At 52.7% G+C, this 23,258-nt stretch overlaps 2 protein-coding genes across 2 annotated transcripts in view; both read left to right on the top strand.

Moving 5' to 3' along the window:
• Positions 1-5,207, top strand: part of ICAM3 (intercellular adhesion molecule 3) — an 8,045-nt gene extending 2,838 nt beyond the window's left edge. The window contains exons 3-7 of the mRNA XM_007953627.1: positions 3,128-3,433; positions 3,786-4,070; positions 4,320-4,574; positions 4,682-4,930; positions 5,014-5,207. Of these exons, the coding sequence (XP_007951818.1) occupies positions 3,128-3,433; positions 3,786-4,070; positions 4,320-4,574; positions 4,682-4,930; positions 5,014-5,207 (1,289 nt within the window). The remainder of the gene's footprint in view (positions 1-3,127; positions 3,434-3,785; positions 4,071-4,319; positions 4,575-4,681; positions 4,931-5,013) is intronic.
• Positions 5,208-5,538: 331 nt separating this feature from the next.
• On the top strand, positions 5,539-22,650 carry RAVER1 (ribonucleoprotein, PTB binding 1). The gene is made up of 14 exons (XM_042782656.1): positions 5,539-5,757; positions 7,422-7,488; positions 9,666-10,135; positions 17,657-17,848; positions 18,027-18,156; positions 18,511-18,605; positions 19,520-19,607; positions 19,873-20,084; positions 20,189-20,282; positions 20,358-20,494; positions 21,238-21,312; positions 21,788-21,919; positions 22,330-22,413; positions 22,504-22,650. The coding sequence occupies exons 1-14, from the start codon at positions 5,539-5,541 to the stop codon at positions 22,648-22,650; spliced, it is 2,142 nt and encodes a 713-aa protein (XP_042638590.1).
• The last annotated feature ends 608 nt before the right edge of the window (positions 22,651-23,258 follow it).

Genomic DNA, 23,258 nt, shown 5'->3' with positions numbered 1-23,258 from the left:
ATATGTTTGTTGGCCGCTTGAATATCCTCCTTGGTGAAGTGTCTGTTCATGTCTTCTGCCCATTTTTTAATTGGATTGTTTGTCTTTTTGTTATTGAGGTTCCAACAAGCATTTTTAAAATGTCATCACAAGTATTTTATTTATGACTTTTATTTTGGTTGCAGGTTTTCAAAATTCATGTGGTTCAAAACCATTAGACCTATAAAAAGGTAGAAAGCAAAAGAGACTTTTGCCTAGCGTTGACTGCATGTGGGCACTGTTCTAAGGGCTTGACACCTATTTGTTCATTTAATCCTCACAAAAGCCCCAGGGAGGGTAGGTGCAATTACCAGCTCCATATCACAGATGAGCAAACTGAGGTTCAGTGGGGTGAAGTAATTTGCTAGAGGCAGTCCAGCGTCCAAGTTTCTGCCCTTGACAGGTAGTCTTTCTTCCTGGACTTCCATCCACACCACTATTGCCACTGCCTCCCAGCTCTGCCACACACCCCGTTACCGGTTTCTTATGGATCCTTTCAGAGTTTCTCTGCATTTTAAAAAATAGAAGAGATTAGAAAATAGCAGAATATGTCACACATACTGACTACTGTGTTGTGACACCTTTGTAGGTAAATGTAGTGTACACATGTCAGGTTATAACTATGCTCCTGTGAGTTTGTGTGTGTGTGCCTGTATCTGTGTGTTAGTTTTCTGTGTACTTATGTATGTTTGTTCATGAGCCTCTGTATTGGTGTGTGTGTCAGTATCTGTGTCTGTGTGTGAACATACATGTGTATCTGTATGTGTTAGTGTGTCTGTGTCTGTGTGTTTGTGTGTGCCTATCTCTGTGTGTGTCTGTGAATGTACAGGTCTGTGCATCAGTATCTCTGTCTGTGTGTATCTGTGTCTCTGTATGTGAGTGTATGTGACGTCCATGTCAGTATCTATGTGAATGTGTCTGTTCCTAAGAGCCTTTGTCTTTGCCAGTAACTGTGTTTGCATACTGGAGCTCTGGTAGAGTAGTGCCTAAGGCACTTGACTGCTAACCAGAAGGCTGGTGGTCCAAACCCACCAGCCACTCCTTGGAAGGAAGATTGGGCAATCTACTTCCATAGTGATACTGCCTCGGAAACCCAAGGAGGGGTCTCTATGAGTTGGATCCAACTTGACAGCAGTGAGTTCTTTTTGTGTGTGTGTTTGCATACAAGTCTCTGTAGCTGTGTGTGATTCTGTGTGACTGTGTACATCTGTGTGTTTATGTGTCTCTGTGTGTGTGTTCATGTGTCTGTGAGATTTGCCACAACTATGCCCTGGGAATGGACTGTCCTATGTGGCCCCCTGCTGACATTCCCTGGGATGCCTCTGTCCAGTGCTGAGCTTAAGCAGTCCTGGCTTATGAGAGCCGACTGTGCTTAGCCCTTCCCACCTCCGCATCAGGGTTGTAGCTTGAAATCAGCCCTAGTGAGTAATCTCCCTTCCCCATGCTCTGAGAGGTCAGTCACCAGCATTCCCCAGTATGCTGGAGTCCCTGACTAGTGGAACCCAAGATGAAGATCATGGCTTCCTGTTTAAATATTCTAAAATTGTAAATATTAAGATGTTAAGTGTCTTTCATAGCAGCTAGTCTGTGACCTTTGTGTTAAGGCTTATCAAGGGTAAAAGTGAGGTGGTTCCCAACAGAGACCGGGGCATTTGTCTGTCAGGGACATGCTGCTGGGAGGGGACTAGTCTGGGGGTATCCTTAAGACCCCTCTGACACACCAAGAAGGGTACATCTAGCAGGTGAACTGTGACAGCCTTTGGTGCCTGGGACTGATCGGGGAGGACTGGGCCAAGGTCAGGAGCCCTGGTAGTGTAGTGGTTATGCACTTGCCTGCTAACCAAAAGGTCAGGTCTTTGAACCCACCAGCAGCTCCATGGGAGAAAGATGTGGCAATCAGTTTCTTTAGATTACAGCCTTAGAAACTCTATGGGGGCACTTCTACTCTGTCCTATGGGGTTGCTAGGAGTGCAAATTGACTTAGTGGCAATGGGTTTGGGCCAAGCTCTGAGAGTGGCCATGGCAGGGGTCTAGGTCAGGAGCTGGGAGGAAAGGCCAAAGGAGTTCAGTGGGCATGACAGTAAGGAGGCTGGTAGACACCCACCTCTGGAGTTTAGGAAACCTACATTCTACTTTGGGCCCTGCCACTTTCTGTCTGGGTCCTTGGGCAACGCACCCCTTCTCTCCTGGCTATAAAAGGAAAGAATAATAAAGATTTCACTAGGCTGCTGTGCCCATGAAGGCAAGTGACACCTGGAAAGTCTAAGGAAAGTGGAAAGTTCTAGATAAATAGGAACTTTTTTTCTCTCTCAGTGATTGCAATAACTTTTATTGCTCCCTGTAACTCCTTTTTTTTTTTTTTTTTTTTACTTTTATTGTGGTGACATACACAACCAGACATTCACCAACATAACAACTTCCCCATTTACAGCTCAGGGACATTGATGACATTTTTCATGTTGTGCCACCATTATTGTTATCCTTTTCCAAAAAGTTCCACCACCGTTAGCATAGACTCAACGCCCCACAAACAAAAGCTTCACCTTTCCTCCTCCATCGCTGGTAACCACCAATAATCTTTGGGGGATATACATATACATATAAAATCAACCTATCTTGGAATTTTCTTTCCGCTGTCCCATCCCTGGTAACCAACAAAGAAAGTTTCCTTCCATGTATAAACCTTTCCCTGACTTTTTACAATAGCGGACTAATACAATATTTATCCTTCTGTGATTGACTTATTTCACTAAGTATGATTTCCTCCAAGTTCATCCACGTTATGCGGTGAATAAATAGGAACTTTTTATGATGACTATGAATATCATAAATGGTCATAAATGTTAGTCCTCTTCCTTCCTGACTTTTTTTTCTTAATGGTGAGATCCTTGGGAAAAGAAAAATCTGACTGACTGGCAAGGCGTCCGACAACACAGGAAATAATGCTGCCTCTAACGACAATAGCAAACACATATACAGGCACAGCTCTAAGGACTTTAATTGATTCACAGTTCACAGCTCCGCCAGGCCTTCTGCTGCCTTTCCTCTAGCCCCGCCCCAGGGTGGGGGTTACAGGGCCAGCTGATACGTGCCATCCCTTCCCCAACAGGGCTCCCTAAACGCGTGGAGCTGGTGCCGCTGCCTCCCTGGCAGCCGGTGGGCAAGAACCTCACCCTGCGCTGCCAGGTGGTGGGCGGAGCGCCCCGGGACCACCTCACGCTGGTGCTGCTCCGCGGGGAGGAGGAGCTGAGCCGGCAGCCCGCGCTGGGGGAGCCCGCGGAGGTCACGGTCACAGTGCTTGCGCGCAGGGAGGACCACGGCGCCAACTTCTCCTGCCGCACGGAACTGGACCTGCAGCGCCAAGGGCTGGGACTATTCGAGAACAGCTCGACCTCCAGGCAGCTCCGAACCTTTGGTGAGGCGTTGGGGTGCCTACGGAGGGGGCGGGCTTGGGGGGCGGGGTGCCCCCGCTGGGGGTGCAGAACTCCTGTGGAGGAAGGACACCTGGCTGCAACGTACTGGACTGCAGAGGCTTCTGAGAAAGCAAGCCCTTGGCCACTGGGGTGGGGTGTCCTGGGATAGGGTGCTCACAGCCAGGGTCTTTTGAGAAGGCTGTGAACCCAGCCAAGAGGTGGGTGTGTCTGGGATAAGGTTGAGCCATCCACCTTGTCCCAGGAACAGGATGTTCCAGGTGGGGAAATGGAAATGCCTCAGAAAGGGAGACATGACGCCTGTCCCCTCTGTTCACACCTGCCTCCTCTCCCCAGCCCTGCCAATGACCCACCCGCTTCTCGACGCCTCCAGGATCTGGGAGGTGGGCAAAGAGTCGAACGTGTCCTGCTCCTTGCAAGGAGTGTTCCCAGTCTCGGAGGCCCAGGTCCACATGGCGCTGGGGGACCAGGCGCTGAATCCCGCAGTCGTAAACCACGGGGACATGCTCAAGGCCACAGCCACAGTCGTAGTGCGCGCAGACCAGGAGGGCGCCCAAATTGTCTGCAACGTGACCCTGGGGGGCGAGAGCCGTGAGACTCGGGAGAACGTGACAGTCCACAGTAAGAGGGGCCGGGGAGCCTGGACGGCTCAACAGGTGGGGCAGTGGGGCAGGGCCTTTTTTGCCCGGTGGGCGTGGCAGAAAGAGGGCAGATAGCTGATGAGACCCGGCCTCACCAGCCTAAACCGAAGGAGTTATACGTGGGCGGGGCCTGGCCCTAAGGAGTCAAAAGGCTTGGCCTGGATACCCCGTGAGGAAAGGGGCGGGCGGAGGCGTGGCCAGCGAACTCCTGGACAATGCCCGCCCTTAGGTTTCCCGGAGCCCATCCTGTACTTGAGCAAGGCCACCGCTCCCGAGGGTACCATGGTAACTGTAACTTGCATGGCGGAGACTCGAGTTAAAGTTAGTCTAGATGGAGCTCCAATCACAGCCCCTGGGCAGCCCGCCCAGCTTCAGTTGAACGCCACCGAGAGCGACGATGGCCGCAACTTCTCCTGCAAGGCCTGGCTTGAGGTGGGCGGCAAAATCCTGCACAAGAACATAAGCGTCCAGCTTCGTGTCCTGTGTGAGTTGATCACCCTGACCATTAATTCCTCACCCCCCTGACCTAGGACTTGATTCTCCTTTGCCTTATTGTGTGTTGGGTATGTCTGATCACATGCTGTCCCACAGATGGTCCCAAGATTGACCAGGCCCAGTGCCCTCAGCGCTTGACATGGAAAGATAAGAGTTACCAAGTCCTTCGGTGCCAGGCCCGGGGCAACCCGGTTCCCAAGCTGCAGTGTTTGAAGGAAGTCTCCAGGGTTGAGGTGCCCATCGGGATACCATTCCTCGTTAAGTTAAAACATAATGGCACCTACCACTGTCAGGCTGTTAGCCCGCGTGGCAAGACTACCATGGTAGTGGTAATAGGAGTTCAGGGTAAGTTGAGGTGGAGCTGTGGTTTGGACGGGCAAGTTCAGAAAAAACCAGGACGCATTTTCACTTCGTGCCTCTCTGCACAGATCGGAACGCCTCCTCTGTCACCATCTGCATTGCTGTATTAGTGGTCTTGGGCCTGGTAACTGTCGCAGTGGCCCTACTGTACGTCTTCAGGATGCAGAAGCGGAGCGGCACCTACCCTTTGAAGCATGGGAGCACCTCGCTGCCCCTCACGTCTAGACAGCCCGATGGGCTGGCGGGGGAGGAGCCGTCCTGATCTGCCGGCTTCCGGGATCCCAGGCCAAAGACCACGGGGGTGATGACCGTATCTCCGGAGGCCACATCAATAAAGCCTTCAAACTCCCGAGTCTATCTCTCCCCACGCTTTGCGCTTCCACTGAGCTATTTAAGGTGGCGGAAGGGGGTGGAGCCTGCGGCGCCTAAATGTAGCTAGAACTCCGAGAGGCAGGCTGGGCCTTAGCCAATGGGCTGAGAGACTCGGGAGGTAGACGGGGTTTCTCTCAGCCAATCGCCGGGTGCGCCCTCATTGCCGCTCTATGCCGCTCCGCCCCGGCTCGCTGGTCCCAGAAGGCGCCGGGTTTCCCAAGATGGCGGCCGACGTGTCCGTTACTCACCGGCCCCCGCTGAGCCCGGAGGCTGAGGCCGAGGCTGAGGCCGGCGATGCTTTGGAGCGCCGAGTGCCCGAGGAGGATCTACCTCCGCTAGATCCGGAGGAGATCCGGAAACGCCTGGAGCACACCGAGCGCCAGTTCCGTAACCGCCGCAAGATACTGATACGGGGCCTCCCGGGGGACGTGACCAACCAGGTATGGGGGGGGCGCGGTGTGGGAGCATGGCGGGAAATACCACCCTGCGCGTGCGCGGGGGGAAACTAGGCGCCACCAACCTCGGCGTGCGCGGGGGCGTCGGCTGGAGAGTCCAAGCGCGGGACCCACGCGGGGTTGGGAGAGCCCAAGTTCTGGATGTGGGAGGTGACGATGGAGGAAGAAACCAACCATGGGCTGCAGAAGGACGTTGCTATGGGTGACCACTGGTTTGGGCGAGACCAATTAATTGAAGGAGGCGGGGAGTGAACGGGGGCGGGCAACCATGGCCATGGTGAGGGATTGAGAATGGCCAACTAGACTAGAACGGGTGGAAATCTGGACGCTAGTCGCTCCCTGCGCGGATTGTGCTTTGCTCCACCCTCACTGCCTCGAGGTGATAGGAACTCGTCCCCAGAAGTTTCAGGTTTCCTTGGAGTTATCACGCATTTATACACTATCAGAGATAGATCCGGAAGTCGTATCGGCCCTTGGGGACTCCCTTCCCCGTAAGCCTCAGGATTAATTTGGAAAAAGGGGAATTCTCCTGACACTAGCCCACAGATCTGCAGGACAAGAAGCCCTGTGTTCTGCGGAGGCCCCCACGGCTGATCTTCTAGCCCGAAGTACGCTTCCTGATGCTCTTTGGACCCAGGGAGATGGCATTCAGTTTGCCCTGCCCTGCTGGACTGAGTACTTCCTCCCCGCCCCCATGCATTCTGGCCCACCAGCACACCTGCCACTGGTCCTCCCCAGCTCACAGGTGGGACTGTGGCCCGTGGGGGTCCTGGAGTGTTGGGGGCTGGTGATCAGTGCAGGTGCCAGTGGGCATGGTCTGGCTTGTTTCCAGAGCCAGTCCTCCACCCACTGCCCACCATCTCAGCTGGGAACAGACTGTCTTTCTCGCCGGGACACAGTTTGTATGCTAGAAGCAGGCTCCAGCATCTCGCCTTTGCAGCTGGCTATTGAGAGCCACCAGTGCCAGCAGGAGGCATGTGTAGCCACAGATGTGGGCTTGTTAAGTACACAGACTCTCTAGTCAGGTAGTCCTGGGTGGCATTCCTGCTGCTTCCATGATGGTAGTGCCTAAGGCATTTGACTGCTAACTGGAAGACTGGCGGTTCAAACCCACCAGCCACTCCTTGGAAGAAGGATTGGGTGATCTACTTTCATAGTAATGCTGTCTGGGAAACCCAAGAAGGGGTTGCTATGAGTCAAATTGACTCGCCGGCAGTGAGTTTGGTTTGTTTTTCACCTTTTTATGTCTTTTTCTTCATCTATAAAATGAGTTTGTTAATACCTAACTTGTAGGATTGTTGGAAAAAGTCAAGAATATTTTGCAAACCAAGGTTCAGTGGGTTAAATGAGTTTCCTAAGGCCTGAGATTTGAGCTCAGACCTACCTAATTCTAAGAGTGTGGTAGTGTGAGTAAAAGTCTGCCAGGCTGAGTCAGTTCTGCCATGTATTGGCTGGCCTTGGCAAGTAGCTGTTCTGAGCCTCAGTTTTCTTATTTGCAAAATGAGAGTAGTAATTGACCTGCCTTCATCGTGGGTCTGCATTAAGTGCTGATACAGTGGTTGACACCAATAAGCGTTTAGTTAGTGGTACCAGGTCATGCCGTCCTTCATCCCTTGGTGACTCCTGTCCTTTGGTTTTTATCTTTGCAGGAAGTACATGACCTGCTCAGCGACTATGAGCTCAAGTACTGTTTTGTGGACAAATACAAAGGGACAGGTTTGTGGGGCCAGGGTGGATGAGGGGTAGAGATAACAGCCCCTGAAGCTGGGAAGGTCCTGGTCCAGCTTTTCCCCTCCTGAGTTCTGGACCCAGCGTCACCCCCCAGGGCGGTGCAGCAGGTTGCACAGATTGTCCCTTATCCTGGGTGCCCATCTTAGGGCAGCCTGGTTGTTCCTCTTCTAGACTGCCCAGCCGGATACCCAGGCATTGGGTTCACACACTTCCTATTCCTCTCCCCCAGTCACCCAAGTCTCTGTAGTTGTCTTCTTCAGGATAATTCAGAAATACTCATTCCCCAACCTTCTGCCTGGTCCAGCCACCTGCATTGCTGTCTAGATGGCAGCCTTACTGTAGCCTCTCTGCCTCTGCTGTTTCATCCTCCTGCTTATCCTCAGACAACTATCTGATCTGATTGCAAATCTGATCAGACCTGATTGTAACCCTGAGCATTCTTCTCTCTCCTGAAAACCTCTCTGAGGCTCCTACTGTCACTGCTTTGTGAGGATATGTTCTGACCTCACCAACTCCTCTGGGTGCCTACAAGGTTCCAGACTGTTCCCTATGCCACTGCTTTTAGCTGTCCCTTCCTCCATCCATGTCCCATCCAGGCAGGGTCAGGCAGTTCCCCCCCAGGGCCCTGGGCGGCCCCCCTGGCTGTCACTGCTAGCTCACCTGTCTGCCTCGTATACTGAGGGTCAGCTTTCAAGATTGGGGGATCAGTCTCATTAGCCTCAGCCCCCTTCGTGGGAGGCCCTTGGGTATTGGTGCCTACCCACATGTGCTGGGAGTTAGATTTTCCAGGACTTAGTTTCTGATTAATAACATGGGTGGAAAGGAGCTGAGGACAGGTGCTGGGAGGCAGGCGAGGGTAGTGGTTAAAAGGTTCTTGGGCCCTGGAGGCAACCAGACCTGTGTTCATGTCCTGGTCTGACCTTGCTCTGTGACTATAGACAAGTGATTTATCCTCTCTGAGCCTCAGTTTTCCCACCAGCAAATTGGCCGTGACCACCTACCTATTCGGGTTGGTTATGAGGCTAAATATACAAAAATACCTAAAAGGCTGTGGGTACTTGGCAGGTAGTAGGTGCTTGATAAACATCGAGAGGGGCAGCACTATTTGTTGAGCATCTAGCACGTGCTAGGCATCAGAGATCAGGGGTGAATGATACTTGAGTTCATACAGTTTTTCATGCAGTATCATGGAGTATCTTGTGTGCTGGGCACTGGGCACGCAGCTGTGAAGCAGAACCAGTCTGGTGGGGGAAGAGGATACTATTCAGCCACCACCAGAAATGGTGACGGGGACCAAAAGTAATGGCACTGTGGGCTCACAGTCAAGATCAGAGACAGTCAGGAGCAGTTGGGGTAGGCTCATGGCAGAAGTGACATCTGTGGTCAGCCCTGAGGGGAAGGGGTTATCTAGGTGAAGAGATGGGGGTCAGCATTCCACATGCAGGAGACAGCAGGCACAAAGGCCCGAGCTGGCAGTGTGCTTGGCATGGTGCAGGCCCACTAGTGGCCAGTGTAACTGGAGCAGCGTGATACTCTGCTGTGAGAAGCCATATGATTATCATTTTTGAAAAGTTCCCTTTGGCTGCTGGGTAAAATGTGAAGTGAGAGTGGCGGGGGCAGCGAGGCCTGTGTTGAGGCAGGTCTCCAGAAGGAAAGGCCATCTAGAGAGGAGGACTGTGGAGCTTCTTGGGTGGGGGATGTGACCACTGTGGCAAACAGTGGTCATGAGGAGTGACAGTAATAACAGTTGGCAGTGTTCTCTGAATTGATTCAGCTCAGGAATGTGGGTGGGAAAACTCTTATTCCCATTTGGCAGATGAGTAAATGGAGGCCCCAAGGCCACCCAAAGGCTGGGATTTAAATCCAGGCTGCATTACCACATGCTTAACCACTACTCTACGTAGCACACAAGTTAGTATACCCCTTTTATACCCATAGTGCTTAGTACAGCCTGGTATATAGTAGGTTGCAAGTTGGGTTAGGGTGAGCACAGAGAGTAGGGACTTAAACCAGGAATCACTGGCCGGCTCGCCTGTTGTGCAAGTTTTTGGTTGCTGTTCTGGAGCCTGGTTGTTAGGGAGATGGGGGTGGGAGGTAGTTTAGATGAAGATGGGGGTGGGTTCTCAGGACTGCTGCTGACCCCAAGTCACCTCCTGCCACAGCCTTTGTGACGCTGCTGAATGGGGAGCAGGCTGAAGCAGCCATCAGCGCCTTCCACCAGAGCCGCCTACGGGACCGCGAGCTGTCGGTGCAGCTGCAGCCCACGGACGCGCTGCTCTGTGTGGCCAACCTGCCCCCCAGCCTCACGCAGCAGCAGTTCGAGGAGCTGGTACGGCCCTTTGGCAGCCTGGAGCGTTGCTTCCTGGTCTACAGTGAGCACACTGGCCATTCCAAGGGCTATGGTTTTGCTGAGTACATGAAGAAGGACTCAGCGGCCCGTGCCAAGTCGGACCTGCTGGGCAAGCCGCTGGGCCCGCGTACTCTCTACGTGCACTGGACAGACGCCGGGCAGCTGACACCCTGCCTGCTTCACTCTCGCTGCCTCTGTGTCGACCACCTGCCACCTGGCTTCAGTGACGTAGACGCCCTACGTAGGGCACTCTCAGCTGTCCACACACCTACCTTTTGCCAGGTGAGCCCCAATCCAGTGCAAGGAATTGTGGGAGGCAGTACTAGGTCCAGAGCACCTGAAGGGGCCATTGGGAGTCATGTGCCTGCTCTGACCTCCTAGTGTCTTTGTCAGTAAAGCCAGGGCAGTGAGGCTTTGAAACGGGATTTTGTTAGAGTCCATATAGTGTGGTGGGCTAGCACCCAGGGATGAGCCAGATATGAGGGGTTCAAATCCCTACACAACATCAGGTAATTCACTTGACCTCGCTGGCCTCAGTCTCCCCCCATAGAACTTGGAGGAGTGGCTTTGTAGTCACTGGTTGAGAGGCTTACTCAGTCATCTGCTCACACCCTCCTTGGACACTTGTTGGCATCTCCTGGGCCCCAGCCCAGGGCCAGGCATGAGGAGGCCACTCTGGAAGAGCTTACAGTCCACCGTTCCTCGAGGTTAAGGAGTTGGGCTTACGAGTCAGGCAGGCTGGCCGGATCCCAGTGCTTCTTCACAACCTGGGCAAGTCCTGCTTTCTAAACGTTGGTTCCCCTTCTCTGCTCTTTTTCAACACTCACGTACTGGGTCATGTGTTAGATTGGCAAAAACAGTCGCTCCTCATTCAAGTTACATTTGTCAGGCACTTCTGTGCAAAAGGGTAACCACTCAACAAAAGGTTGGCTATTCAAGTCCACCTAGAGTCACTTTGGAAGAAACGCCTAGTATGTACTTTGGGAAAATCTGCCCTTGAAAATCCTATGGGACACGGTTCTGCCCTGACACACGTGGGGTCAGCATGAGGCAGGATCAGCATGAGTTGGAGTCAGCTCCACAGCGTTGTTTTTCCTTGGTGTGCGTGACCATGGGGTGAGATGAGGCCCAGCCCCTAGAGGGTTTCACCCCCAAATAGCCACAGTGGATGCTGTGCAGCCCTCACTGGGTGCCACGCTACCTGGACTCATTTCATCCTTGTAATAACCCAGAGAGGCAGGTATCCCCATTTTGCAGGTGGGGATGCAGGGTTCAAGTGAGGGGCCAAGGTCACTGCAAAAAGGGCATGAAGGCAGCATCTTCTGACCTCCTGTAACTTCACAAGAGGAAGACAGAATCACCATTAGCAGACCAAGGCTGATACCTATGAAGCCAGACATGCCGCCACCCTCCAGCCTTTTTACCAACTCTGACACCATCCGTCCTTCCCACAGTACTCACTGCTTCTCTGATGTGTTTGATAATTCATTGCAGTGGCCACACAGAACTCACAAGACAATTGTTGTTGTTGTTTGCCGTCGAGTCGGCCCCGACTGATAGCGACCCCTCCTTGGGTTTCCGAGGCAGTATCACTACGGAAGTAGGATTGCCCAACCTTCCTTCCGAGGAGTGGCTGGTGGGTTTGAACCGCCTGCCTTCTGGTTAGCAGTCAAGTGCCTTAGCCACTATGCTACCAGAGCTCCCCAATACTCATGATTATGGGGTTTATTAGGGAAGTAACGGGCTACAATTCAGGTTCGGGAATGCGCTCAGGATACAATTCTTTGATCAGGACAGTCTCTCCTCTGCTGTACGCTCAGACACATCTTTCATGGCCCTTGGCCTCTCGGCCTGGCCTGTGCTTCTGTGGCCCAGGTAAGCCTGCTGCTCTGTCTCTTGGTTCCACTGCAACTGTCTCTCTGCTGGGGCATCTCAGCCAAGGAGGTCCAGCACAGGGATCTTGGGTTCTCGGGGCCAAGGACATGCTCCACTTCACCTCTAGCTCTTCTCTCTTGATGGCAGTGAGATCCCTCCTCTGTCTCTACCCACTGCCATTGAGTCGGATCTGACTTATAGTGACCCCTCTGGGTTTCCGAGGCAGCATCACTGCGGAAGTAGATTGCCCAACCTTCCCCCTCCCACTTCTTCCCCATAGTTAACTCTTCCCTGTGTCCATCCCTCCATGAACTCCTGCCCCCTGAGCTGTCTTCCTGTACATAAACAGCCCTTCTTTCTCCCATGATTTTCTCTCCAAGGAATGTATCTACCTAATGTAAATGTTCAGCTCGTATGCCTGTCTTTGTTTGGCTGGAAGCCACAGGTGGGTTCAATTCCAGACCTGAAGGGCAGCTAGGGGCCATAGTCTCAGTGGTTCCACCAAGCTCTATCATACCGAGGCAGACTTATTTTATTTAAGCCTGGAAGAGTGACAGAACTAACCGATCCCGACATCAGAGTTCTACATACCTTATTTGCATGGTCCCACCCAGTAATCTGGTGGGGGTTATAAAGACTCTGGCTAGAAAAGCCATACCTAGTAATTCACTGCACCACAGTCGCACAGCCAAGGCATGGCAGAGCTGGGCTCAGGATAGAAGCTAGGGCAGCCCAGGAAGGGCGGGATTGGCACAGACTTGTATTGGACAGTTCTGGGCTCAGACTTCTGCACTATGGCTCCGGTGGGTCCCTGGCCACCTGATGTAAATGGGGCGTGGCCTGGGATTGGGTACCTAAAAGCCCCCCTTAACTCATGCATCATTTGTTCATTTCACTGCTTCCTGTCATACAGGCTCAGTGCCCCTGGCCCTGTGTGGGGCTGTAGGCAGGAGGTGAAGGGCTTCAGCATTTATACCTTTTTATGAAGAAGTTGAGGACATCAGGGTCATGGCCAGCTGGCTGGTTCTTCTCTCCGAGCCTCAGTTTCCCCATCTCTATATGCAGCTAGCAGTACTTGATGACTGCACTATCATGAATGACTGCTCATTCATTCCTTCGTTTATGCTGTTGTCCGCCATTTATTCAGTGCCTGCTGAGTACCAGGCATTGAAGCAGCCACCACCAAGGAGCTTACAGTCACTCTGGGCATCCTGGTGGAATGGAGGATGGGTTTGGGAGTCAGACAGATGGAGTCTTGAATGTCAGTCACCCTGTTAGGGTCCTGTGGCCCTGAACATTGCCTTTCAACCCTCCAAGTCTCTAAAGTGGGTACGATTGTGAGAAGACCTGTGGCTGGGCCTTGGCACAGGGCCTGGTTGTTGTCCACTTGATTCAGAATCATGGCAGCCCTGTTTGTGTCATGAGCTGTGCTCCACAGGGTTTTCAATGGCGGGCTTTTCAGAAGTGGAATGCCAGGCCTTTCTTCTGAAGGGACTCAAACCACCAACTTTTCAGTTAGCAGCCCAGTGTTTAACCATCTTTGCCACCTGGAGATGCGCTATAAGAGTTAGGCTGTCATTTAAAAGCTTTTTCCGTGTTACTGATTTTTGTGACTGGGTCATCTCACATTTCCAAATTTAACACATCCAGAAGGGTGGGTGATTTAAGTTTCCATGCCTTCTCCAGCAGCTGCCACTCACATACCACATGGGTCTCCACCCAGAGGTGTGGTCAGGCATTTCACACGGATAGGTAGGTGGGTGTGTCCCTTTCCCCTTTTCTCAACCCAGGTAGTGCTGCCCCTGGTTTGGCTTAGTTTTCTCCACTCGATTTATCTTGGGGATCTCCGTGTTCGACATAAGCGCTTCTGTGTTCCTTTTCCGGCTGTGCGGTTTCCACCTTGTGGATGATGTCCTTAGCCCTTACCAGTTACCAGTTGCCATTGAGTTGATTCTGACTCCTGGCGACCCCAGGGTATGTCGGAGTAAAGCTGGGCTCCATAGGGTTTTCCTTTATTTTTTAAAGGCATTTTATTGGAATACAACTTAATGTACAGTGAAATACACAAAACTAAGGTGACATAGGTCATTGTGTTTCTTTTGTTTTTTGTTTTGGCAGTGTTTCCCCCCCCCCACCCCTGGCAACCAACAAAGAAAGTTTCCCTCCATATATAAACCTTTCCTTGACACTCCACAACAACGAACTAATACTATATTTGTCCTTCTGTGATTGACTTATTTAACTCAGCATAAGGTTCTGCAAGTTCATCCGTATTATGTGGTGTTTTGCAGACTGTACATTATTCTTTAGTGCTGAATAGCATTCCATTACGTGTATGTACCATAGTTTGGTCATCCACTCTTCGGCAATAAATCTTAGAGATAAGTCCCTTGCCAGATATGTAATTATCGGCAAATATAAATTTGTTGCTATCATTTTTGTTATGTTTTTTCATGGCATTAATTTCTTTGTTCATATAATTTTCTATGCTGAGCTCGTTTTGTTTATGAATTGTGTTATCACTTCCTTCATTGCTATTATTTTAGTATTTGCTGAATATTTATGCTGGTCCTCTTTTTTGATGGGAAGATTTATAATTTTTCTTTGAGGTTACCCTGTGATTTATAGTTTTCTTCCCAAGTTTAGAGCAGTCCATTCTATCTTGTAGTTGTCTTGACTTCCCTACCATCTAGAAGTTCTGTAATGACATGGTTTTTTCCCTCTTTGTGGTTTGTTGTTGTCCTCATTTGTCAATTGATGTCTTTGGTTCCCTGCTTACAATCTTGTAGGTTTATTTACTTTGGGTACTTCCATAGCTGGGTTGGTTTCTGGGTTATATCATCATGTGTGTTAACGGTCAGTTGTTCTTGGCTGTTGTTCCTTCTCTGTCCAAAGGGCACCTTTTAGCATCTCTTGTAAGGTTGGTCTGGTTTTAACAAATTCCCTTAATTATCTGGAAAGGTCCTAATTTCACCATGTTCGAGGGATGGTTTTGCTGGTTACATAATTCTAGGTTGGAAATTTTTCTCTTTCAGGGTTTTATATATACCATCCCATTGTCTTCTCGCCTGCATGGTTTCTCTCAAGAAATCCGAGCTTAGTCTTATTGTTTGCCCCTTGTAGGTAACTTTTTGTTTTTCCCGTGCTGCTCTCATAATTCTTTCTTTGTCTTTGGTTTTGGTGAGTTTGATGATGTCTGGGTGATTTTCCTTTGGGGTCTATCCTGTTTGGGGTTCGTTGGACTTCCTGAATGGATATATTCTCATCTTTCATCATACCAAGAAAATTCTCTTCCAACAAATCTTTGACAATTTTTTCTGTGGTTTTATTTGTGTCTTCCTGTTCTGGAATTCTGATTACACGTAGGTTATTCCTTTTGATGGTATCCCACATAAACCTTAGGCTTTCTTTATTTTGTTTCGATCTTTTTTCTGATTTATCCCTTTCCAAGGAAGTGTTCAGGTATTTGCCTTCACTCTCCTTAATTCTGTCTTTCATTGATTCAATTCTGCTCCTTTGCCCATTCAATGTCTTACCTATTTCTAAAAATTTAGTATTAATCTTCTGGATTTTTGTGTGTAGATTTTGTATCATTTCTAATTTTTCATTTATTTTGTCATTTTGTTCTTGTTTTTCAGAATTGTTCTAGGGTTTTCTCTGGTCTGTCAATTCACTGAAGATATCTAAATATAATTCCTTTGAATTCATTATCAGGGAGTTCCAATGCTGCGTCTTCCTCAGGGATATGTTTTGGGTCTGTATACTTGTCCCTTGTTTCTCCTGCTTTATCTTGCTTCTTTGTGTGGACTGTGATGCTCTGTTGTCTCCAAGGCATTGTGATGTTTTTGTGTATATATTTAATTGGTGATTATATGTTGGAGTGACTTGCCCATGACTTTCATTTTCTTTGTTTTGTTTGTATGTTATCTACGCAAGCACGGTACTGTGCTCCTCTATTTGCTAGTGGGCAGCACTTATACAGTCACCACCTGTCTCCTTTCCTGTTGTCAGCCTCTTGTATATCCCTGCTGACATTGGCAAACAGAGCCTAGTCTTAGGTCCCTGGAATCTGAATGATGATGCTATCACTTTAAAATCCAAAATGGTTGCCACTTGTAAAGATTCAAAATGGCTACACCCTCTGTCCCTTTAAATATCCAAAATGGCTGCCGCATGTAAACAATCAAAATAGCTGCGCCCTCCAGACAGTGGAAAGTCAACAGCTCAGGTTGTCTCCCCTCTTGCTGCTTCCCTTCCTAGTCATAGGCCACCAGTGCAGTCGTCCCTGCAGCCCTTGGTGACCAGGGGTGATCTTTTTTAGGTCAATTCTCAGGTCCCAACACCACTTGGAACTATTCAGGCTGTTGGTCCCATCAGAGTAGCTGACAGTCCACAGCTTCGACCATCTCTGTACTCACTGTTTTCATTCAGGTTTTTCCACTAGTTGGTGCGTAATCCACTGCTGTATAGTTCCTTTCAAAGCTCAGGGCTCCAGGATTATCTTCTGTATCTCTGTCAATTGGTTTCTCTTTTCTTTGTTGAAGAGGGTCTCTGTCGCTTGTCTGCCTATTCATCCATCTTACCGGAAGTCCCCACGGGGTTTTCAAAGGCTAATTTTTCAGACGTAGATCACCAGGCCTTTCTTCCAAGGGGCCTCTGAGTAGAACCAAAACATCAACCTTTTGTTTAGCAGTTGACTGCTTAACTGTTTGTGTTACTCAGGGATGCCTTTAGGCCCCTACTGATGGTCATTTGGTTTGGTTCCAAAGCCACCTGTGTACCCTCGGGACCCACATTGCAGATGTGTCTCTGGGAGAGCCTTTGACACACTGAGGTAGCCAGTTTCCTACAGATCTTGGGTCCCAGCATCATTTTGGCCACATCTTCTCCCAGCTCCTGCTTTGGTGTGGCCCAAGAATTGCCCATCTGTGAGCTCTATCTCCCCAGGTACAGTGTGGGGTGCTCATAGTGCCTTCTCTGCAACGCAGAGAAACGAGGCCTGTTGTGCAGAGCGGCCCCCCAGTGCAGGGGGGCCCCCTAGCGGGGCCCCGGCTAAGTCCCTCACAGTATCTGGTCTCCTGGCCACAGCCCCCCTACAGTTCCAGCATCCAAACACCCTGAAACCCAGAGACCTATTCCCTGAGTTTGTGACATACTTGCTTGGTGGCACAGCCTGACCTGAGTTGATACGGTGCTGTATGGCCTCTGCCTTTGCATCTTGCTGCAGAACTATCCATGGGCTTGATTTACACAGAGCTTCCCCAGACCCCACTGGGGGCATGCATGGAATACAGTGTGCCACATTCTACCCATCTCACCTCCAAAAAATCCTCAGTCCAGGAGATACCTGGCCTCAGAGTTCCGGCTCCGGGGCCATGAGCCTGAAGTGCAGCTGCAGGGGGCGAGGGGCCTCCCTGGCCTGGCCATCACCGCACTTCCACACTTCTCACAGTACTGGCTGTGTGACCTCTCCTTTGTCCAGCCAGTCTTACCCCAGCTGAGCCTTTACAGCCCCATTACAGTGTCCTTGGCCTGGAGCCTTCCACCTCTTCCTTGGCAGCCCTTCCTCCTCTCTACTATGCCATGTGATGAGGTGGCACTCCAATGTGTCTTGGCAGGCTCGGGAATCCCAGTTGAAGTCTGTGGCACGGTGTGGGCCCAGCTCTGAGCTCTGACTGGTGGCGTGACCTTGGACACACTAACCTCTCTGAGCCTTGGGTGCCCCCTCTGGGAAATGGGCAGGGTGCAGCCCCCCAGGGTGCTTGAGGAGGTGAGATAAGCTGAGGCAGCTGCAGGGCTCAGGACAATGCTGGTGCCAGGTCCTCTCGCTGTCACGGTCAGGATCCACATCCTGGTCACTGTTGTCACTTCACACGAGTCTGTCGCTTGGTTTCTGTCACTGAGCACTTCCCTCTGCCTCCCCACCAGCTGGCGTATGGCCAGGACGGGCAGCTGAAGGGCTTTGCTGTGCTGGAGTACGAGACGGCAGAGATGGCCGAGGAGGCTCAGCAGCAGGCGGATGGGCTGGCCCTGGGGGGCAGCCACCTGCGGGTCTCCTTCTGTGCCCCCGGGCCCCCTGGCCGCAGCATGCTGGCTGCGCTCATCGCCGCCCAGGCCACGGTGAGTGAGTGGGGTGGGGATGGTGCCCACAGAGTGAGCACAGGAGAGCAATAGGCCAGACCCTTCTCCCTCAGGATATTAGGGCCCCAGTGGACACCAGCTGGGCTCTGGAGGTGGGAGCGGGTGGTAAGGCCCCAGTCTGGGCCTGGCTCTGACCTACCTCCCTGCTTCCCTTCAGGCCCTCAATCGGGGCAAGGGACTCCTGCCTGAGCCCAACATTCTGCAGCTGCTCAACAACCTGGGGCCGTCTGCTTCCCTTCAGCTGCTGCTGAACCCCCTGCTCCACGGCAACACGGGGGGCAAGCAGGGTAAGGGGCTGGTGGGGGGAGCAAGTGAGGGCCCCAACTCTGCAGTCTGAGCTGTGAGTGGCAAGGACCTGGGGACCAGGGGCTGAGAGGCAGAGAGACAAGGAGAGCAAAGGTCTCCAGAGGAGGGGGATCCTGCTGGAGCCTGGGCCCCTCCCAGGGGAGCAAAGTGCCTACAGCCAAAAAGGAGGGTGGTAAGAGGGGTGCCCCACCCTGGTGGACTCTGCCTTTCTCAGGCTCCTCAGTTGTCTTCTCAGCTTCAGTTTCCTGCTTTCTCAACAGGCTGAGGCTGTGTTTAATGGGGAGGGTCCCTGCCCATCCAGGGACCCCTGCCCACTTCTCTGCATCTCCCCCTAGGCCTTTTAGGCGCACCCCCAACCATGCCGCTGCTGAATGGACCAGCTCTGTCCACAGCGCTGCTGCAGCTGGCCCTGCAGGCCCAGGGTCAGAAGGTAATATCCCAGCCCAGGCCACCCACCTACCTATGCCACCCAGGCTCCTCCCCGAGAGCTTGCCCCTCCTACACACTCCCACAGCCCCTGCCTGGCAGTGGTTCGTGTCAGTGGGTCGTTTGATTTCTGCGGATATTCTGGTGCCTACTGCAGGGCCTGTGCTCAGGACTTGGGAAGTGACTTTGGGCTCTTGGTCAGGCACAGGCCACCCACAAAAGCCTAGGACTCTTCTGTCTCTTCCCGTCATGGCAGGGCTTCCTTTTCCTGCCTCTCGGAGAGGGTTCCGGGCCTTGATTGCCAGGGCCAGATCTGGGGATGTAGGCACACACCCCTACAGCTGTGGAGCTGAGAGACCCACCGTCAGACACCAGCTCATATCCACCACCTGTCTTCTCTAGCTTTCCTGAGGAGGAGCGGTCTTAGAAGAAAGCCCAGACCCCACAGGGGTGGAATAGCTTCTTGTCACCTCATGCCTTTCTCTCACTCTCTCTCTGGCTCTTTCTCTCTTTTTTTTTTCTCTCTCTTTCTCTCTCTCTCTCTCTCTCTCATTCACACACACACACACACACCCACACACACACCCTGACTGGTTTGGTCCACCGGGGCAAAGTGACAAAAGCATGAGAGTGTGTGCCGTTATGTGGTAAAGAGTGACTGTCACTGTGTGTGCCTAACACCAGTAGACAGTATGAGGTGACAGACCTTGACACTCGAGTGTCTTGGTTCAAGTTCACCTTGTGTGTCCAATACCTAGGATGAGGTGGCCGAGCAGTAGGTCTCGAGCAGTCATTATCTGAACAGACAGATAGTGGCTGGGGCCACTGCCTGCCTGTCTGTGAGTGGCTGTGGGCTGGAGGGTGGGAGTGCTGGGTGGTCGTCATGGCCATCCCCAGCTGACTGTGCTCTGTCCTTAGAAGCCTGGCATCCTGGGAGACTCTCCCTTGGGCCCCCTCCAGCCTGGAGCCCAGCCGGCCAACCCACTCCTCGGGGAGCTGTCTACAGGTAATGAAGGCCCCACCATCTCCCGGCACCGCCCCGTGTCCCCTTCCCAAGGCTGTTTCCTCATTGGAAGTGTCTGTTCTTTGCTGGGTCTGTGTCCCTGTCTATCAGCTGGGGCCACTGTGAGCACCAACGGATGTGTAGAGGCCTTTGCTGCTGCCTAGTGTCCAGCCCCTTGGCCACTAGTGTCTGGTCACCATGGAGGCCCCAGAGTTTCGAGGGAGGGATCCTGTGTGGCTGTGCCACTGACCCCTCTTTCTCTCTGTAGCAGGAGGCCTGCCCCCAGACCTGCCACCTCGGCGAGGGAAGCCACCACCCCTGTTGCCACCGCTGCTTGGCCCCTCTGGAAGTGACCGGGAGGCCATGGGCCTGGGGCCCCCAGCAGCCCAGCTCACTCCACCCGCTGCCCCCACAGGGCTCCGAGGCACTGGCCTCAGAGGCCTCCAGAAAGATAGTGGGCCTCTGCCAACACCCCCTGGGGTAAGGCCCTGCCCTATGCCCAGAGCCATGCCAGCCCCACCCCTACCCCCCTGGCATGGTCCCCTCTGCAAGGGGCCGTCACGAATATGGCCCTCCTGCCATAGGTCTCGCTGCTGGGGGAGCCCCCTAAGGACTTCCGGATCCCTCTGAATCCTTATCTGAACCTACACAGCCTGCTCCCGGCCAGCAATCTGGCGGGTAAGGAGGCCCGGGGCTGGGGGGGCGCTGGGAGGAGCCGCCGCCCAGCTGAGGGTCCCCTGCCTACCCCCCCAGCCCCTGGAGGCGGCAGTGGTGGAGGCGGCGGCGGCAGCAAAGCCTTCCAGCTCAAGTCCCGCCTGCTCAGCCCCCTCACCAGTGCCCGCCTGCCCCCTGAGCCCGGGCTGCCTGACAGCTACAGCTTTGACTACTCGGTAAGTACCCAGCACCCTGTGACCAGCCAGCTATGAGGGGCCAGCTGCTGTAGACTTTTGTCCCCTGAGAGTAATTCATCCTCTAAACTGATACTTCTCCCCTTTTGACTGTGCCAGGTCCTAGGTGAGACTCTAGGGAGATGGCGGGAACATGCTAGATATGGTCCCTGCCCCTGAGTTTGTCTGTCTGTCCTTGGAGACCACCTCTCAAGAGGCCTTAGGCCTTGTCTATTTCTCCCTAGAGGCAGGGCTTAGCATCCTATGTGTCTTTCTGTCCATGTCTCCCCACTTTAGTTCCTGTTTTTGTCCCTGGTTCTAACCTCCTCCACGTCAGAAGGTGTCAACTGGCTATCCACAGGCCGCTTGTGTTACATTTGTTTAAAAAAAAAAAAAAAAAAAACCCTAAAATAAATGCCAATATATAAAGATTACAAGTTCACACAACTTGGGGTCCCAGCTTACCTTGTACATCCTCCACACTTGGCCTAGTGGGGCTCTGTTGTGTGGCAGCTGTCAGTAGGCCCAGGTGCAGTGCCCTCTGGGGCAGGCACATGTCCTGTCTTTGGCCTGTGCTGCCTTCTCATGGCCCTGCAGGCTGAGTTTGCCCCCAAGCATTGGAGTCTGTCTCTGCTGGGCCTCCAGGGAGGGAGTGGGTATCTCTGATGGCAGCTGGGCTGTGACAGTCGGCCAAGAGGGAAAGGGTACACACCCCAACTCACCATGCTTCTCCCACTTGCATTCAGGACGTGGGACCTCGGCGGCTTTTCTCCCACCCACGGGAGCCTGCCCTTGGGCCCCATGGACCGAGCCGACTCAAGGTAAGGAGTGCCATGCCCACCATCCCTAGTTAATTACTGCTATAGAACAAACCATGCCTCTAGTAGTGACTGCAAAATACAAATATTTTTTTAGTTCTCACCACTCTGCACTCTGCGGGGTGGTGGTGGTTCACTGCAGTCACATGGCTACTTGATTGGAACTGATGGTCCCCAGTGGCCTCACTCACATGGCTGGTGATGGGCAGGCTGTTGATGGGATGTGTGTCTCTGCTTCACAAGGAGTCTGTGCCCATTCACTTGCTGTTGGTCTCAGCACTCCCTGAGGAAGTGAGGAGACCCAGTGTGCAGGCTGTATTCACGCCTCTGCTTGCAGCATCTTGCTGCTGTCCTGTTGGCCAAAGCCAGTCAAAGTCATTTGGGGGAATCCACACAAGTATGGGGAAAGCAGGCGTTGTGATTTCTTGGGGGCCAGGGTCACAACGGTCTACCTCAATCAACTCACCCCTCTCTGCAGATGTCCCCCCCACCCAGTGGTTTCGGTGACCGGAGTGGTGGGGGACCCCTCTGTCACTTCTATTCGGGCTCACCCACTTCCTACTTCACCAGCGGCCTACAGGCTGGCCTTAAGCAGAGCCACCTCAACAAGGTGAGGAGCCTCCCAGCCCATGACAAGTCTCCAGGGACACCAAGGATGTGGGGCCCCTGCCTCCAGGGCTCTGTGAACCCTTATGCCTAGTCCAAGGCTGAGGTGGCAGTGGGATTAGTTAGCCTTGCTCAGGACAGAGCTGAAGCGCAGGTTGTTCTTGTCCCAGTGCCTGCAGGTCAAGCATTGTCTCTGTCTAGCCTGCTGGGCTTCCTCTCCTTTCATCCCCTAACAGCCTAGTGTGTAGGGGTACGAGCCCCAGTTGACAGTTGAGGAAACAGGCTTTGCCCCAGATCTCCCAGCTACTGAGCCCCACAGGCGAGGTTTGACCTGAAACCCCTTGCCGCTGCCCTGGGCGCTGCTTCCTCTGGGCCACAGAAGTGACCTGTCCCACTTCTTTCCATGTCTCCCAGGCAGTTGGCTCCTCTCCTCTGGGCTCCGGGGAAGGGCTCCTGGGCCTCAGCCCTGGGCCTAATGGCCACAGCCACCTGCTGAAGGTACAGGCTTGGGGGGCAGGGGTATGCAGGGCTGGGGAGCTGTGGCCCCGGGCAGCCCCTGACCCACCCACCCCTGCCCTCTGTCTCCAGACCCCACTGGGTGGCCAGAAACGCAGTTTTGCCCACCTGCTGCCCTCACCCGAGCCCAGCCCAGAAGGCAGCTACGTGGGCCAACACTCCCAGGGCCTTGGTGGCCACTACGCGGACTCCTACCTGAAGCGGAAGCGGATTTTCTAAGAGGCCAGCAGCAGAAATGCTCAAGGGCCTGCATTTGAGTCGCTTTTGGGTTTCCTGGTGTTTTGTTTTATTATTATTATTTTTTTTTGGTTATAGAAAAATCTCAGAAAGACTTTTCTGACCAACTAGCCAGAGCCTCAGGAGCCCAGGGAGTGTGGGGGAGTCTGGAGCCACTCTGCACTTCTGGCATGCTCCAGGCACTGGAACCTTGCAGCCTTAAGAGAGAGGGGCCTGACCTGCGCTCTCTCCCCTCTGCTGCCTCCTGCCCTCCTTCAGTGTCCATCTCTGGGAGTCCTCTCCTGCCTCGTTGCTCCTGTGTCTCGGCCTTTCGAGTGCCTTGGAGGTCTCCATGACCTCCCGTGAAGATCAGAGACTGCCCCCTTTTTTAACTTCAACAATTGACCTTTGTTTCCTTTTCTAATTTTTTTTTTTTTTTAAACAATCCAGGACAACCCCAGCTCTGATTCCTTCAAGGTCCAGTGTGTCTGGGCCTCCAGTCCCCACTTTTCAGTTTGAATGGCCCTTATCTCTTTTCTCTGTGTCTTTTGCAGGCAAAGCCCCCTCTTGCCCCTGCCTGCCAACCAGCCCTGGGTACCTGACTCTCTGCC

The sequence above is a fragment of the Orycteropus afer genome, unplaced genomic scaffold, assembly GCF_000298275.1.
Source record: "Orycteropus afer afer isolate SDZICR_OR568_19922 unplaced genomic scaffold, OryAfe1.0 scaffold00402, whole genome shotgun sequence".
In the NCBI taxonomy this organism is placed as follows: Eukaryota; Metazoa; Chordata; class Mammalia; order Tubulidentata; family Orycteropodidae; genus Orycteropus; species Orycteropus afer.
Note: the sequence above shows the minus strand (reverse complement) of the source record. Positions and strands in the feature narration are given on the sequence as shown.